This window comes from Lissotriton vulgaris, chromosome 9 (genome assembly GCF_964263255.1).
Source record: "Lissotriton vulgaris chromosome 9, aLisVul1.2, whole genome shotgun sequence".
Lineage (NCBI taxonomy): Eukaryota > Metazoa > Chordata > Amphibia > Caudata > Salamandridae > Lissotriton > Lissotriton vulgaris.
Genome location: NC_141697.1, coordinates 65,176,885 through 65,192,642, shown reverse-complemented (window position 1 = coordinate 65,192,642; position 15,758 = coordinate 65,176,885). Strand labels below are relative to the sequence as shown.

Sequence of the window (15,758 nt, the reverse complement as noted above, 5' to 3'; positions counted from 1 at the left end):
TTTGCACCGCGCTGAAGGTGTTAACACTGGTAACCCCAGGCTAGGGTGGGCCTTAGCGCGTCCATACCACCGGGGTTCAACACAAATTTTTAATTCACTGGTCCTGACGAATGCCTGATATACCATTTCACATAGGCTGAAACATGTTGACCTCACACTAGGATAATATTGGACTTGTAATTTTGGTCCCTTATCCTACACATCTATTTTCTTATCCTTGTCCAATTGGCAAAACAAATAAATTCCTTTTTTGACTCAATTGAGACACTTTAAAATTCACTCTGCTTTCACTTCACACTCACAAAAAAAACCAGCTCCGCAGTAACCTGGCGTTGCAGCACACTAGCATGTCACTGACCAGGTCGGTGGGTGAGGGCTTTCAAATCAACATAAAAATGTTTCCTTCGCAGTCAACTTAGACTGTGAGCTTGGCTAATTGCTTACTCTTACTGTAGTCATTATTGTTGTGACGCTCCTTTGTTGTTCTATGGCACTCCAGTCTCGAATCCACTGCAATCTTTTCAACTCAACTCCACACCACACTACTCCAATCTACCCCACTCCAATCTAATCAAATACACCCAATCTCCACACTCCATTCCACTCTTCCACACTCCACTTCACTCAAATCTACCACACATCACTCAAATCTATCCCACTCCAGTCCAATCTAACCTACTCCACCCCACCCCACCCACCCCATCCTATACTACCCTACTCCAATTGACTGCACTCCAGCCTACCCCAATCTACTGCCACTCCATTCCACCCTACTATAAACCATCCAATCTACCCCACTCCACTTCACTTTAATCTACCACACACCACTCAACTCTACTCCACTCCAGTCCACTCTAACCTACTCCTCCCCACGCCAATATGCCCCAACCCACTCCACTGTTCCCCAATCCTTCACGCCACTCCAGTCTTGACTCCACTGCAATCTTTCCAACTCCACTCCACCCCACTCTACTCTAATCTAACCACTCAAATACACCTACTCTACCCCACTCTACTCTACCCCAATCTACCACACTCCACTCCACTCTACCACACACCACTCAAATCTACTCCACTCCAAACCAATCTAACCTACTCCACCCCACTCCAATCTGCCCCAACCCACTCTACCCTTCCCCAATCTGCCGCGCTCCACTCTACACCAATCTACCCCACCCAACCAACTTTTAGCCATGCTGCACAGCAGCCACAATGGTGTGTCCAACGGGGCTAAAACACCTTGTCAAAGCCAAGAGCTCTTGCATAGGCGAGACCGATTGGGTTTGCCACTGCTTGTTTGAGATTATATTTTCTAGCCTCGTGGCCCTGATGTTGACCTCGCGCTTCCTCCTGCTCGCTCTGGTGCTATTTTGAGTTCCAATGAATGAGCAGCTCATACCATGACACGAGAGAGCCCTCCTCCGGTTTCGTCTCCTCCACTGGGCTGAAGTCCAGGGCATTTTTGTCGAGTCCCAGGAGTTCTGCGATCCGCTCGGCTCCGTACAGATCGCCGTACTTGTTAATGACCTGGCAGGAGAGGGGAGGAAGCAGACACTGTCAGATCAGACCCCACATTGGCCCCAGGTCCCATTCACTTCCTCCATCTCGGTGCTAAACAGTAAGGCAAGGGTGGCGCGTGGCGCCTGGGGACAGCAAGGCGACGCACCCCCGGCAGGGAAGCAGGCCACAGACGGGGGGGGGGACATGCTTTGTATCCTCGGTGGGGACGAGCGCGCGGCGCCGGCTGATTGGCAGAGCAAGTCTGTCAGACATGCACGGTCCCCTGTGGACACACGGAGCTCGGGGACAGCGAGTGCTCCCGAATGATGAAAAGCAGCCCGCTCCATTACTACCAGACCTTTCAAACAGGCTGCACGCTCTCAGAGGCGTGCTTCCAAATACAACGCAAATTGAGAGTAGAACACATCAGTGCAGTGCGACACACTCTTTACCAGGGAGATAGGATTCTGGGGGGAGGGGCGGGGGCCAGAGAGGCACAGAGGCAGACTAGAGAGGGTGTGAAGAGGTGAGATTTAAGAGATGCTTTAAAAATGTCTTCTGGTGATAGCAAGATGTTTGTAGATCCTCTTTTGAACATTATTATTTTTTAAAGTAAAATGTGCTTTTTTAAAGAAAAAATAAACAAAATCTACCATATTAGCATGCAGATGGGCTACTACAACATTCTTGCTCTTTTAACTTTAAAAATGGCTTTTCTCAAAAAATGTATTTTTTCTCTCCAAAAAATGCTCCAGGATCCTACCATTGGGCGGACTATTCAGTGCTTATGACGAGCGAACAAGATTGCTTGAAGGAGAACTCAACATCACTCAGATCCAGAGGGGAATCTGCTGGGGGATTTCTACACCTAACAGTGTGGTAGAGAATATTCCTCTGGCTCATTTTCCTCCAGACTTACCACTTCCTTTCCAAATCAGACATTATCCAGTTATCACCAACCTCAGGCCCTTGGTGAGTGTGATGGCAGGTCGATGTAGTGCAGCAAGAGAAAGTGGCACAGTGGGAAAAAGTGCTGTCACTATAGATAGTGTTGTTGAAGGATTAATTAAATACGTTATTACTGCAGTGGCAAGAAGTGGTAGCCAAACTTAGTACTGTGGTAGTTAGTTTTAAGTGTAATGAGTTGGAAAAGGTGTCCGTAGAAGAGAGGGATGAACAGATATAGCTGTTGGAGTGTGTTTGATGGCGAGTGTAGCTCAAGGAAGGGGCACGCCTTTGAGAGAGCTGATCCAGTGTGTGACAAGGGCACTGGCAGTGCTTTTGAAGTCACTTTTATGGGTTCTGTTGTCAAGGATGTGGAATGGGTAGCGTGGATGAGTAGTCCAGGAAGAGAAATGGGCAGTTCACCAGAGGAAAGCCTTAATGAGAGGTTGAGAACTGAACAACATCTAAGTGTAATCTGACAAACTATATCAACTACGATGAATACGTATATAAGACACACACCCACACTTCATACTTAACATTATAAGGACCAACCATTGACCATAATGAAGTGTGTATTTACTATTCTAACTCCACGCGCGCTTTGATAAATATAAATATAAAGCGGACCAAAGCATATATATCTGCAGTTTTCATCTTGATACACTCGCTCCAAAATACATAAACACACTATGGGGACAGACTCTCAGAACGCACTGGTCCTCACAAAGGGCGTGTTTGATTCTGTCAGGCTTTACCCTAGCTATAAGGACTGACCTGGTCCTCGCAGCATGGGTAACACATACGCAGACACCCCTCCTTCTCCCCCCGCCGGCCGCATTAGGTTGAAACTTCCATGAGCAGCAGCCTGAGCTGCAGTACAGGACCTACCTTTCGCTTGACAAACTTGTCCCAGTAGTTATTAGGGAAGGACCTGAAAATAAAAATAAAAACACGTGAGAACAACTCCGCTCTGAAGGAACCATCATAATATTTGTATTTACAAACAAATAAAGGAAAGATGTCCCAGTTAATCAGCACACAAGGTTTTGTCTATATTACCCTCATAGGTATTTGATGGTGTGCATTGAGTAGCGGCGCGAGGAGGTAGGCAAAGGAGCAGAGTGCTAGTGAATGGGCTGAGGGGGAACTGTATGGAGTCAAAGCCTCGTGATAGATCTAACATTGCAAATAGCACCATAGAACTGATAAACACAGAGACAAAAAGTTACTTACCTGTGATAGCAATGTTTCTGGTAGATACTCTATCTACCTGCAGGTTCCTCACCAGTAGAAAGCTCCCTAAGCATCAGACTGGATCCAGAAAACGAAGCAACAAGGTCACTGGAATCAGTTGGCACCGGAGGTGACGTTAGGCGACACCACTGGGGTCATAAAACCACCGCCCTGGCACATAGATGTCAGTTTCTCTCTGTATTTTCTAAGCATTTGAGGCGAGAGGGCAGATTGGCATTGATGAAGGAATGCAGTACCACAACACTGCAACATGGGATCTTATTAACTTTCTTTATAAATCATCCATCAAGTGGAGAGGCGGGTCGGTGAGAAATCTGCCCCTCGATAAGAGCATGCACCAGAAAAATCATGACGCAGGTAAGTAATATTTAATTCTGATGGAGGCTTCTAGCTGCGGATTCCTCTCCTGTAGAACACATTTCACAGCAATACCTTGCGCAGACAACGAAATCCTGCAAGACGGGCCTGGCAAAGTGCACATCCCTGCGCTCCTCGGCATCCAGACAGTAATGCTTAGCAATCAGAACACCTTGAGCAAGAGCAGACGTGGTGGACTTAGCCTTGGAATGGGTCCTGATTCCTTCAGGAGGCTGCATCTGGGCTGAGGTGTGGCAGGCTTTGATGCAAAGGATGGTCCACAGAGCCAGAGTCCTCTTCTGTACCATTTGACCCTTTTTTGTGCCAAGGTAGCCAACAAACAGCTGATAATCCGATCGGAAATCCTTGTTGTGTTCCAGGTAGTAGTTAACCACCCACTGAAGATTCAACCAATGCAACCACTCTTCCTATAGTAGGATGATGTGGAGGGTAGAAGGACCGAAGAGTGATGGATTGGTCAAGATGGAAAGGAGTGACCACGTTAGGGACGAAAGCAGCCCTGGTTCACAACACCAACGTATCTGGAAATAAGGCAGTAAAATGAGTGCGACAACTAAGCGCCAGCAACTCACTGACCCTTCTAGCAGAAGTGATAGCAACCAAAAACACAGTTTTCAATCAATCAGGATTTATAAAGCACGGCAAATCACCTGTGAAGGGTCTAAAGGAGCTGAAGTTGCTAGGTGCTTTGCAGAGAAAGTAGTGGGAGGAAGAAGAAAACAATCAGAAAAACGGGTGGGGGGCTGGAGGGGGAGGAAGGAGAAAAGAAAAAAGAAAAAAAGGCACTCAGAAAAACGGTGGGGGGGAGGAAGGAGAAAAGTAATAAAAAAAAAAAGGCAAAAGCAGGAGAAAACACTCTAAAAAACAAGGGGGAAGCAGCATGGGAGAGCTTGTCTTAGGGCCTGCTCAATGGGGGTTGTGCTGTGGCCTCCATTAAGTAGGTCCTGGGAGGAAGGAGAGGTGCTGGGAGGCGGTAGGGGGGATAGGCAGGAGGTGGGAAAAGGGGCATGCGGGCGGGTGTGGCAAATGAGGGAGAAAAACAAGGAGAAGCAGTGATATATGAGGGAAAAGGCAGGACAAGGAGGAGAAAGCACTCAGAAAAAAAGGGAGAAAGAAAGGAGAAAGCAGTAAAAAATGAGGCAACAGCAGGAAAAGCACTCAGTAAAACAAGGGGAAAAGAGGGGAAAGGGGAAAGGAGAAAGCAGTAAAAACTAGGCAAAAGCAGGAAAAGCACTCAGAATAAGGGGTGAGAAAGAATTCAAAAACAAGGAAAAAGCAGGAAAAGCACTCCGAAAAATGAGGGGAAAGGAAGGAAAAAAATAAAAAAACGAAGCAAAAGCAAGAAAAGCACTCAGAAAAATGAAGGGAAAGGAAGGAAAAAATAAAACACGAAGCAAAAGCAAGAAAAGCACTCAGAAAAATGGCGAAGAAGCAGGACGGTGCACCAGTATGGAAGATCAAGGCCAGGGGCTTGAGGGTTAACATAAGAAGAGTACAACTGTAAAGGAGCTCAAACAGATTCCCCATCAAAAAGGTAAGCACCATATCTAAGTGACATTGAGGAACCACAATGAGGGTTGGATGAAAAAGACTGGTGAGGCTTTTGAAGAAAACACTTGACAACAGGGTATTTAACAAGGATGGTTGATCTGGCTGACAGAGGATAGCAGACATGGTGGCTAAATAACCCTTCACAGTGCCAATGGCACATCCACTAAGAGTAAGAGAAAGCACACATTGCAGCAATTGAGATAATTTGGCCTGCAAAGGATCCACACCATTACCTACACACCATGGAACAATGTTGTCCCATTTGTTGGAAGAAGCAGACTTAGTGGTGGGGCGACACGTAGACAAGATTACGCCGACCACCTCTGGTGGCAGCAGAAAGGAGCTTGGTTGTCCCCGCTCAGTCTCCAAGCTTGTCGTGGCAGTCTCGGAGACTGGGTTGCAGGGCCATCCTCCCTAACTGGGAGAGAAGGTCGAGCCTGAGTGGAAGGCAAAGAGGGGGACATGTGGAGAAGTGAAGAAGGTCCTCATACCACACCCTTCTCGGCCAGTCCAGGGCAATGAGAATAAGTTGGGCCTGGTCCTGGCGAATCTTAGAACTTGAGGAATCAAAGGTATGGTTGGAAACGCACAATTCAGCTGAAACTTCCACCTCACCTAAAAAGGGTCCCCCAAAGCTCCCCTCAATGTATACTGGAAGATGCAGACCTGTTGGCACTGCGCATTTTTAGGAGGCAATTAAGTCTAGTTGAGGAGTGCCCCACTGGGCTAAAATGTCAATGACTACCTCCGGCGGAAGACTCCACTCATGATTGGCAAGATAAAGCCGGCTCAGGCTATTTGATGCTGACATTCAGAGACCCGTTAAGGGATTGGCAGTGAGCCAGATGCCTTGGTAGTGTGCCCAAGACCACAGTCTCAATGTATCCAGGCAAAGGAGGTGAGACCCTACTCCCCCTTGCTTGTGCACATACCACATCACAGTTGTGTTAGCTATCAGGGTCTGGTTGGGCTGACCCACAATCGAGGGGTTGAAGGGTTAGAGGACTTTCCAAATTGCCCGCAGTTTCAGCAGGTTGATGTGAAGCACCTGTTTTTTCAGACAGCAGAGGCCCCTGATCTCCAGATGGGCCCCCCACCCTAAGATGGAGGCATCTGTTACTACTGTAGTCACTTCTGGTGGGGAGTGAAGGTATCCCATGAGTTAGGTTCACCTCTTTCCCCCACCAAGCCACTTACTTTACAGCGCTGGAGGAGATCATTATGAAGTCTGACTGATCTACCCTGTACTGGAGCCCCTGCCTGTGGAGTCACCACTGTAAGGCCCTCATGTGCAAGCACACATGCTTGACTTGGAGGATGCAGGAAGCCAGCAGACCTAGAAAAAAACAGGACTCTCAGAACTGGGACTGATTTGGGCTCGTTCTTCGAAACGCTCAGGTCAAACAACAGAAATGCTGTCATCTACAGATGGCGCAGCACCATCTCCGACGAGCTGGCATTGAGGATCCATTGAGAATGGTGATGCTTGACCGTATGACATGGGCCGCTACCACTGCCATCACCTTCACGAAGACTCAAGGTGCCAATGTCAAAACAAAGGGTACTACCACAAATTTGACATGGAACCCACCACAAATTGTAAGTACTTCCTGTGCCACCACAGGATAGGGATGTGGAAGAATATATCCTGTGGGTCGAGTGTCCTTCTTGGGCACTTTTTAAATTTGTTTTATAAAGCACACTGTGACCAGACTGGTATCCTCGCGCTAACAATCGTTAAAGTCATGGTAAGAAGCAAAGGGGGAAATAATAGGGAAAAAGTGTGGTTGGGGGGTAGTTATTGTCAGATCAATAACATTTTGGGGAGAGCCAGGTCTTGAGGGCTTTCCTGAACTTAAGTAAGTCTGCCTGAGATCTTAGTTGAGGTGGGAGCTCATTCCAAGCATGAACAGCTTCAATAGAGATGGCTCGTCCCCCATGACGCATCCTGCTGAATCTGTATTCTTGAACAAGATTGGCTGTAGCTGAACGTAGTGATCTTCCTGGGGCATATTTCCAAAGTCTGGTCTGTAATGGCTTTGGATGTTTATTCGGGAGGGCTTTAAATACAATACAAAGTGATTTAAAGAAGATCCTTTGCTCGATGGGTAACCAATGAATGTCCTTAAGAGCACTGGAGGTGGAAGAATTCCGCAATCTATTCAGAGTCAATTTGGCTGTAGCAACCTGAACTCTGTCCAATCTCTTGATCAAATAGATGGGGGCTCCCAATAGAAGGGCATTACAGTAGTCCAGTCTGCTAAGCACTACACACCTAGCAATTAGAGACTTGGATTGAGTAGGTAACATTGGAAAGACATTTCTGATGCTCCAAAGAAGTGCAAAGCAAACCCCTACTACTCCATTAACATGCTTTTCAAGAGAGAAGTGTTCAGCTAAAGTAACTCCAAGGTAACAGACCTTCTCTGAGAAGCTGATAGGAGTCTCCATAGAGAGAGTACAGACATTAGAAGGCAGAGGCACCAGGACCTGACTAGGAGAACAAAAAAGACGCTCTGTTTTACCTATGTTTAGTTTCAGTGAATTTGCACTCATCCAATTTGAGTTGTATGTTATACAGGCCTGAAAGTTACTGATGGTGTCAGACTGATTGTTGTTAAGTGATAGAATCAACTGATTATCGTCTGTATAGTTGATTACAGTGACCTTATAGGTTTTAATAGGTAAAATCAATTGCTTGATACATACATTAAACAAATTTGGTCTGAGTGAAGAGCCCTGTGGGACTCCATGTAAAATATTTCTGAAACTAAGGGAGGCAGAACCACAGCCTGGCAGATGCCTTGTAAGTATGATTTTAGCCATTTTGACACAGGACCACCAAAACCTACAGAAGCTAATCTTGTGAGCAGGGTGTAGTGGTTCACAGTGCCAAAGCCGAAGACAGATCGAGAAGAACAAGCACCACCAACTGACCAACATTGACCATCCTACAAATTTAATCAGTGGCACAGAGTAGAGCCGTCTCTGTGCCATGGCCCGGTCTGAAGCCAAACTGCACAACCTCAAACAATAAATGGTCCTCCGAATGGTGAGAAAGGAAGTAACATGCGTTTCAACCCTGGCCATTTTCCTTCTCTGGCACCAACTCCACTGCTTTTTTGAGTAGAAAAGCTGACCCATCCTGCCGTACATTGGTCAAATGGTCTGGAGGAGGAGAAGAAGAAGGAGAGAGTCGAATGGGGGGTTGGGGGCGGGGTGGTGAGGGGGCAGAACCTGAAGGAAGGGAAGGGTGTAGAGCCCTTTTAATGAATTGAAGGACCACAGTAATGTTCTTCCAGGCCGGAAGAAAGCAGGACACCCATCCTCCTACAACCTTGGTGTCTGATTGTGGAAGGAAACTAGGCATGCTTTCCTTGTAGTAAGGGGGAGGAAGAAGAGAAAGAGGAGGAGGGCTGCAATGTGGATCCACAACCTTTTTCTCTATCACTTCCTCTGTATTGTCGGACAAGAACTGTTGGAGCGCTGGTGTGTACTGCTAGGGCAGAAAGGAGAAGCCTTGCCCGAAGCCACGAAAGCAGAAAAAAGATGGGAATTCCTTGTAGCTGAAGGCCCATGGCTCTGGTCTTAGACTTACAACCATTAAACCACTCCAGCACTGAGTCAATCTTGTCTCCAAACAAGCACACACAGCGGATGAGAAATTGGCCATTCTAAGTCAGGCGTGAAGCCGTACCATCACGGAGGTACCCCTGGCTTGGGTGACGGAGTCTGCGGTGTCCACCCCAGACTTGGTAATATGCCAGGAGGCAATCTGGGCATCTGCGGTCAACTCCTGAAAGTAATCTTTCATTTTGGCAGAGATATGTAGAAGAATCATTTGGACTATGTCTCTCATTTTGGCAGAGACATGTAGAAGAATCATTTGGACTATGTCTCACAAGCGAGAAGGCAATTGGCATTACGGAATTTCAAAGCCACACTCCCTGCAGAAAAGGCCTTCTTACCCCAAGCCTCCCGATGATTCAACTCCCTATCAGAGAGGGCTGTAGTGAAGACACCGTCAGACTGGGTGCCTGGACAGGAAGATTGGATGCCTCTCGGGAGAAGGGTGTGTGAAAAGGAGAACTGGATTTATGGAGTGGAGAGATAATGGCTGGCCAGGAGGCAATTGACCACTGGAGCAGAGGAAAGCTTCTCCCAAGCCGCCAAGATGGGTTCCAGCAGAGCCTCATTGAAAGGCAGCAAGTTTTTCAAAGTCATCGATGAGGGCAGGAGAACTTCAGTGAGGACGTTAGTCTGGGTTTCAGTCACTGGCAACTGCAAGTCTAAAACCTCTGCGGACTATAACATGATCTTGTGCAACAAAACGACTTCCGGCGTTGGTGGTTGTGAGAAATGGAGTCCCTAGTTGGCAGACGTTTACACCCTGTCCAACTAAGGACAACTACCCTAGTCAGAATAAATCAGATACACACCCTAAATTAACCTGTGCTCACCCTCTGGTAACTTGGCACAGAGCAGTCAGGTTTAACTTAAGAGGCAATGTGTACAGTATTTGTGCAACACACACAGTTACACAATGAAAACACCACAAAAAGACTCCACATTGCTTTATAAAAAAAAGGTTATAATATCATAAATCCACTGAGGCCAAAATGACAAAAAGACAATGTTTACTTTTTATTTAGGAAGATCAGCTAAAAACTATTAGAATCTAATGCACACTGTGCAAGATATGCTAGTTCAAAATTAGAAGTTAACACAGTGCTGGCAGAGCACCGGTGTCTAGTGGGCTAGGTGCAGTCCTACTAGACTAGGGTAACTGACAAAGGATCAGCAAATAAGCACTCACACAGTTAGCCATAAAAAAGGGGAGTACGAGGTCTCTCTGGACTGGTGTACTTAGCCAAGTTTAACTGCTCATGAATGCACGCCAGCTGGCTATCAGTGTCTTTGCGTTCCTCGCCACACACCGTACCTTGATGGTGGGGGTGCCGATTCTGCGAGGGAGCCCAAACGCCGTTGTCACGTTACTGAGATGGTTACTGAGAGAATATCGTTGAGCCTCGCAGGCGGGGCCTGCGTCATTGATGCTTCTTTCTCCTTGGAAGCGGTAGTTGATGATCTTGCGGCTCCTATAGGCATAGACAGCTGACGAGCTGTGCCTCTTGGTGACGCCTCTAAGTACCATGGCCATGTGGTACAGTAAGAGGTTGGTCTGGCATCGGGAAGGGCAATGATCACAGAACTCCGTCCCCGGGCTGCAGTACAAGCCAGCAGTAATACGCTGACCATGGAAACGGCAAAGCAATTGATCTGCAATAGGTGAAAAGCGTGTTGTTCTGCTCACAGCGGGGCTGGCGATCAGACACATTCTGAACCTAGTCAATAGCCAGCTGCTGGACTCACAAATGACAGAGTCTCATGGCAGTGACTAGAAGGCAAAATCTTTGATGGCCCTGATATTTCTTGAACAGGGGGCAAACCAGAAAACCCTTGGAGTCACTCTGGGTTCAGTGATTGTCCTCAGGAGCTCAGAAATCAGCAGGCAGCAGGCCACTTCAGCAAAGCAAAGAAGCAGTTCCTCAGGAAAGTCAGTCACAGCAAAGTAGCAATCCTAACAGCACAGCAGCCTTTACCTCAACTGAGTTCTTCCCATTAGTGTACTAATTTGGTAAGGCCAGAGCTGTATTAGTTGTACCCAAAATTGCTTTTGATGTAGGGGTAACTTCAAAGGAGCTCTCTGAAGTGCACAATGATCACTTTGTTTGGCCCTCGCTCCAGACTACTAGTAGGGGTAAATAAGCCCTTTGTTTGAGGATTGGACACAATCTATTAACCTATTCAGATGCAAGTGTGAGCTACCTCTCCCCCTTCCTGCCCAGGAAGACTATCAGTATGCATAAGAATTTCCTGTCACACCCAGCCCCTCCTGTGTTGTAACTGTCTAGAGGGAATGCACAAAGTGTAGCTGTCACCCAGCCAGGGTGTGTATTGGACACAGGCTGTCAGGCACAAAGAGCTATAAGCACAGAGAAGGTTCACTTTCTAGAAGTGCCATTTCTAAAATAGTCATGTGAAATCCAACTTCGCCAATAAGGAGGATGTATCCCTACTATTCTAACCATACCAAACATAACAAAGCTACTCCTTTCTGATTAGAAATTACCATTTAAAAATATATAAATGAATTCCCAATGCTAGCTTATGAGGGGAGTAGTAATGAAAAACAAAAGAGGCTGTTTGTCATTACCAGGACATGACAAACATAAAAGTACATGTCCTACCTTTTACATACATAGAACCCGGCCCTACCTAGGGCCTATCTTAGGGGTGACCTATCTTTAATAAAAGGTGAGTTTAAGGCTTGGAAAGACTTTTTAAATGCCAAGTCGAAGTGGAAGTAAACTGCACACACAGGCCCTACAGTGACAGGCCTGAGACATGGTTAAAGGGCTACTTACGTGGGTGACACTAGCAGTGCTGCAGACCTACAGGTAGCGGTTAATTTACAGGCCCTTGGCGCATGAAGTGTGGCTCAATGGTTAGAGCGGCAGACCCTGATGCAGAGGTCTAGCCCGGGACCAGGGTTCAATTCCCTGCCTCGGTGGGTCTTGGGCTCAAAATTCCACGGACCTGATAATTCTCACCTCGGTGCCTATTCCAATCATGGAGTCCCACTCTGCAACTCTGGGCAATAGCTTGCTTAATCTCCACAACGGCCCCCACAACGCTAAGGATGCCTGGCCTCCGCCTTGGGGGTGCCTAGGAGTGGACGCCTCACAGGGAAAGCCAGGATGGGTTCCTCAGCGGTATTCGTACAAGCGCCTTGAGACCCTTGCGGGTGAGTAGTGCGCTATACAAGTATCAATTTACATTCATAGGGACTTATAAGTAAATTAAATATGGCAATTGGGTATGAGCCAATGTTACCATGTTTTAGGGAGAGAGCACATGCACTTTAGCACTGGCCACAAGTGGGTAAGGGCCCAGAGTCCTAAAGCCATCAAAAAGGTCAGAGAAAATAGGAGGAGGAAGTAAAAAAAAAGTGGGGTAACCCTGCAAAAAAGGTTATTTCTAACAGGGGTCCAGTGGTGAAATCAATAGATTGCTCAGGCAAGGTATCTAAACCACTGGCTACAGATAGGCCTAGAAATTAAAGGGCTTCCTGATCCGGGTCCACTTGTGAAGTATTCCACAGGGTTAGAATCCGTCCCAAAAATGTCATGATGGTGTGCTCTATCAAGACAGCTCTTCTAATAAGCTCTGGGCTTCTCTGTGGGAATGGATCAGGTCTCAGCGTCAGGCTGTGGTGCTGGCAGCGCCCTATCTGGAGCCAGAAGAGGTGAAGGCATTGGTGGAGTTGGTGGAATTGGGGATGGTCGTCATTGGCGTCAGCTGCAGTGCCGAGAAGCAAAGCACCAGATCAAAACAATGTGTTGAAGGCACCAGGTGTGACACTGCAGCGCCGAAAGGCAGAGGCTGAAATGGCAAGAAGAGTGGTAGACATGACAGGGCTAGGCTTTAGGTGTGCCGGATGGCGTTGAGGACTTTGCAGAGATCAAATACACTGTATTCAGAGATACTGGCAGGTGCGATCCCGGAGCTGGGAACTCTGGGAAAGAGAAGTCAGTGTTGGGGGTTTGGAAGATAGAAGTGCCCCTGCCACATGCTCTAGGACTAAAGGTCTGTTCAGAGCAGGGCCCAATGGAGGAGCAGGGCTGCACAGAGGATCCATTGGCATCAGGTCGACAAGCTCTGGTTCTAAGGATAAATGTCCTGTGGAAGACTAAGAGCGACACAGAGGCGGACCCCTCGAATGCTTCTTCTCTTTCCTCCTAGGTTTTACTTTCTAGGCTGAAGATGAAGAAGGAGAGGGAGAACAGTGCCCGGAAGGTTTCCAGTGTCAGTAGTCTTCGCTTTCCTGGTCCACTAAGACTTCAGCCTCCTGCTCCTCGATGGCCTTGGGATGCATATTGAGGCACGAGGAGCAGGGCTTTGAGTCTTGGTTGGACAGGAAACACCACACACAGCATTGGGGTCTATAATAGACATCTGTCCCTCCCAATCCCTACATGGTTTAAACCCTGATTTAGCTGGCGGAGACTTGGTACTGCAATTGTTTTGCAATTTTGTAAGGAAATTCCTCAGAGAGTGAAGGTTTGGATCCATGTTGAAGGAGCGGAAAAAAGTGCATGCCCCGGCGCATCGACGTCTGTTCCCTTATGTCCTTATGGTGTTCCCTGATATCACTTCCAGCGCCGACTGAGTCCAGCACCCTCCACCAGTAAATGTGCTACTTTGAGGTTTTCCGGATCCAGTATGACGCTTGGGGATTGTTCTACAGGGGAGGAATCTGCAGATAGAAGTATCCATCAGAAATATGTTTCCTGCTTCTGCCTTCTTGCTGTAAGAGATGCTCTGGACAAGATGGTCAGGATGAAGCAAATGGTAATCTATTACTGCGCAATCCTTATGATTTCAACTTTGTGGATGCTGCAACTAGGCAGCAACACTGTGTTCTGTCCTGGCATTACTCTTGTCTTGCATGCTACTGCCCTTTGAGTCATGAGTCTCTTCCCTAAGTCCCTGAGATATCTTGTCCTTTCCAGTACATTTGCTGCTCAGTGACACCATGCTTGCTCCTTCCTAGCGCTACCTTTGGGTATAGATGTCTGTTGCTCAGCCGAGTGAAGCATGGTGGGGAGAGAGCTTGGGGCCACATGTACGTACATTATAAACTGCAAGTTCCTAATTGGTATTCATTGCGTATCACAATTAGGTAATCACAAATTCAAATGTACGAAACTCTATTGAGTTTCATTTGCAATTCCCAGTGGGTCGCAAATTGTTGTACCTCATTAATATTCATGAGGTGGGTCGCAATTTGCAACCCATTAGGAATTGCTAAAAACATAGGGATGGTGGCCTGCTGGGGACAGCAGACCACCATGTCTGTGTTTGCTTTAAATAAAGCATCGTTTTTTTTATGCAGCTCATTTTCCTTAAAGGAAAATCGGGTGCGTTTCAAAGAGAAAAATGAAACAGTGGGACCACTGCCTGCTCTGAAAAACATTTTTTCACATGCATTCACAAAGGGGAAACAGTGACCTGGGGACCCCTTCACGTTTAACAAATGTTTTGTGACTGACTGCTTTTTGTAAGCAAAACATTTGTACATTGCAAAGCGAGTCACTTTGAGGATGAGACGCCCTTAACCAGCCCATTCCTAATACTCAATTGCAGCACCCGAATTGCGATTCGGTAACAAGTTACTGAATTGCTATTTGGGCTTTGTGCCTGCCAAAAGCCCGTACGCTAAACTCCCACTTTAAAAGGCATTGCCAAAACGGTGCTTGAGGTATTCAGATTGACCACTCGCCGTCTGCAAAAGCTTCCGTGTTGATTATTTCTGTAGCATTTTAAGACAACCTAATTGCCTGAAAGTGATACGGGCGACAGAAGTGATGAAAAAGATGGTCCAGCATAGACCAAAGAAGGGGGTCAAGGAAGGCAGAATGAGAAAGGAGCCTTGTACATCAATTGGTCTTCCCCAACAGGCTAGTGTTTCACCGGCAGAGCATTGTGAGGCGGCAACTTTTGAGGCTTGACTGGCAGGTGGAGAAGACTCAGTACACAAGGATATAATGCCTCATGAGCCTTTTACGTTTTTGAGGGTTCCATCTGGCACAATAGGGCGATGGTTACTCCGGACGAAGTACGACCTCCTCCTCTCAACGTGGCTCCGATGATGGAACCCTCAAAAACGTAAAAGGCTCATAAGTCATTATATCCTTGTGTACTGAGTCTTCAACACACGCCGATTTGGCGAATAAAGACTACGCTAATGATCTAGCAACTAGGTACATTACACCTATAGTTCATTTTTTCTGTAATTTTTGTATAATACACTTTGATACGTACATACATGTGAGTAAGGTGGGTCTCTGTGCAGTTCCCGTCCTGAAGAAGGAGGCTTTGAACTCCGAAACATGTCCATGTAGACGCACAAACGAGGTTGTTGTACTTAACTATACACTCACAACCTCACTTTGCACCCCTTTAAACAATACCAGCCGGGGGCTTAATAAAAAAAAAAAATTCTACCCCACGAGCCAGGTATTTTTTATTTTTTATCTTTCACTCACTTTAACTCACCACTC

General features: G+C 46.9%; 1 protein-coding gene across 5 annotated transcripts in view; it reads right to left on the bottom strand.

Moving 5' to 3' along the window:
* Positions 1-15,758, bottom strand: part of RYR3 (ryanodine receptor 3) — a 1,864,151-nt gene that overhangs the window by 152,904 nt on the left and 1,695,489 nt on the right. For all 5 annotated transcript variants that reach the window (XM_086937034.1, XM_086937032.1, XM_086937031.1 and 2 more), the window contains 2 exons: positions 3,337-3,379; positions 1,400-1,527 (listed from right to left, as the gene is read on the bottom strand). In XM_086937034.1, coding sequence (XP_086793160.1) covers positions 1,400-1,527; positions 3,337-3,379 — 171 coding nt within the window. The remainder of the gene's footprint in view (positions 1-1,399; positions 1,528-3,336; positions 3,380-15,758) is intronic.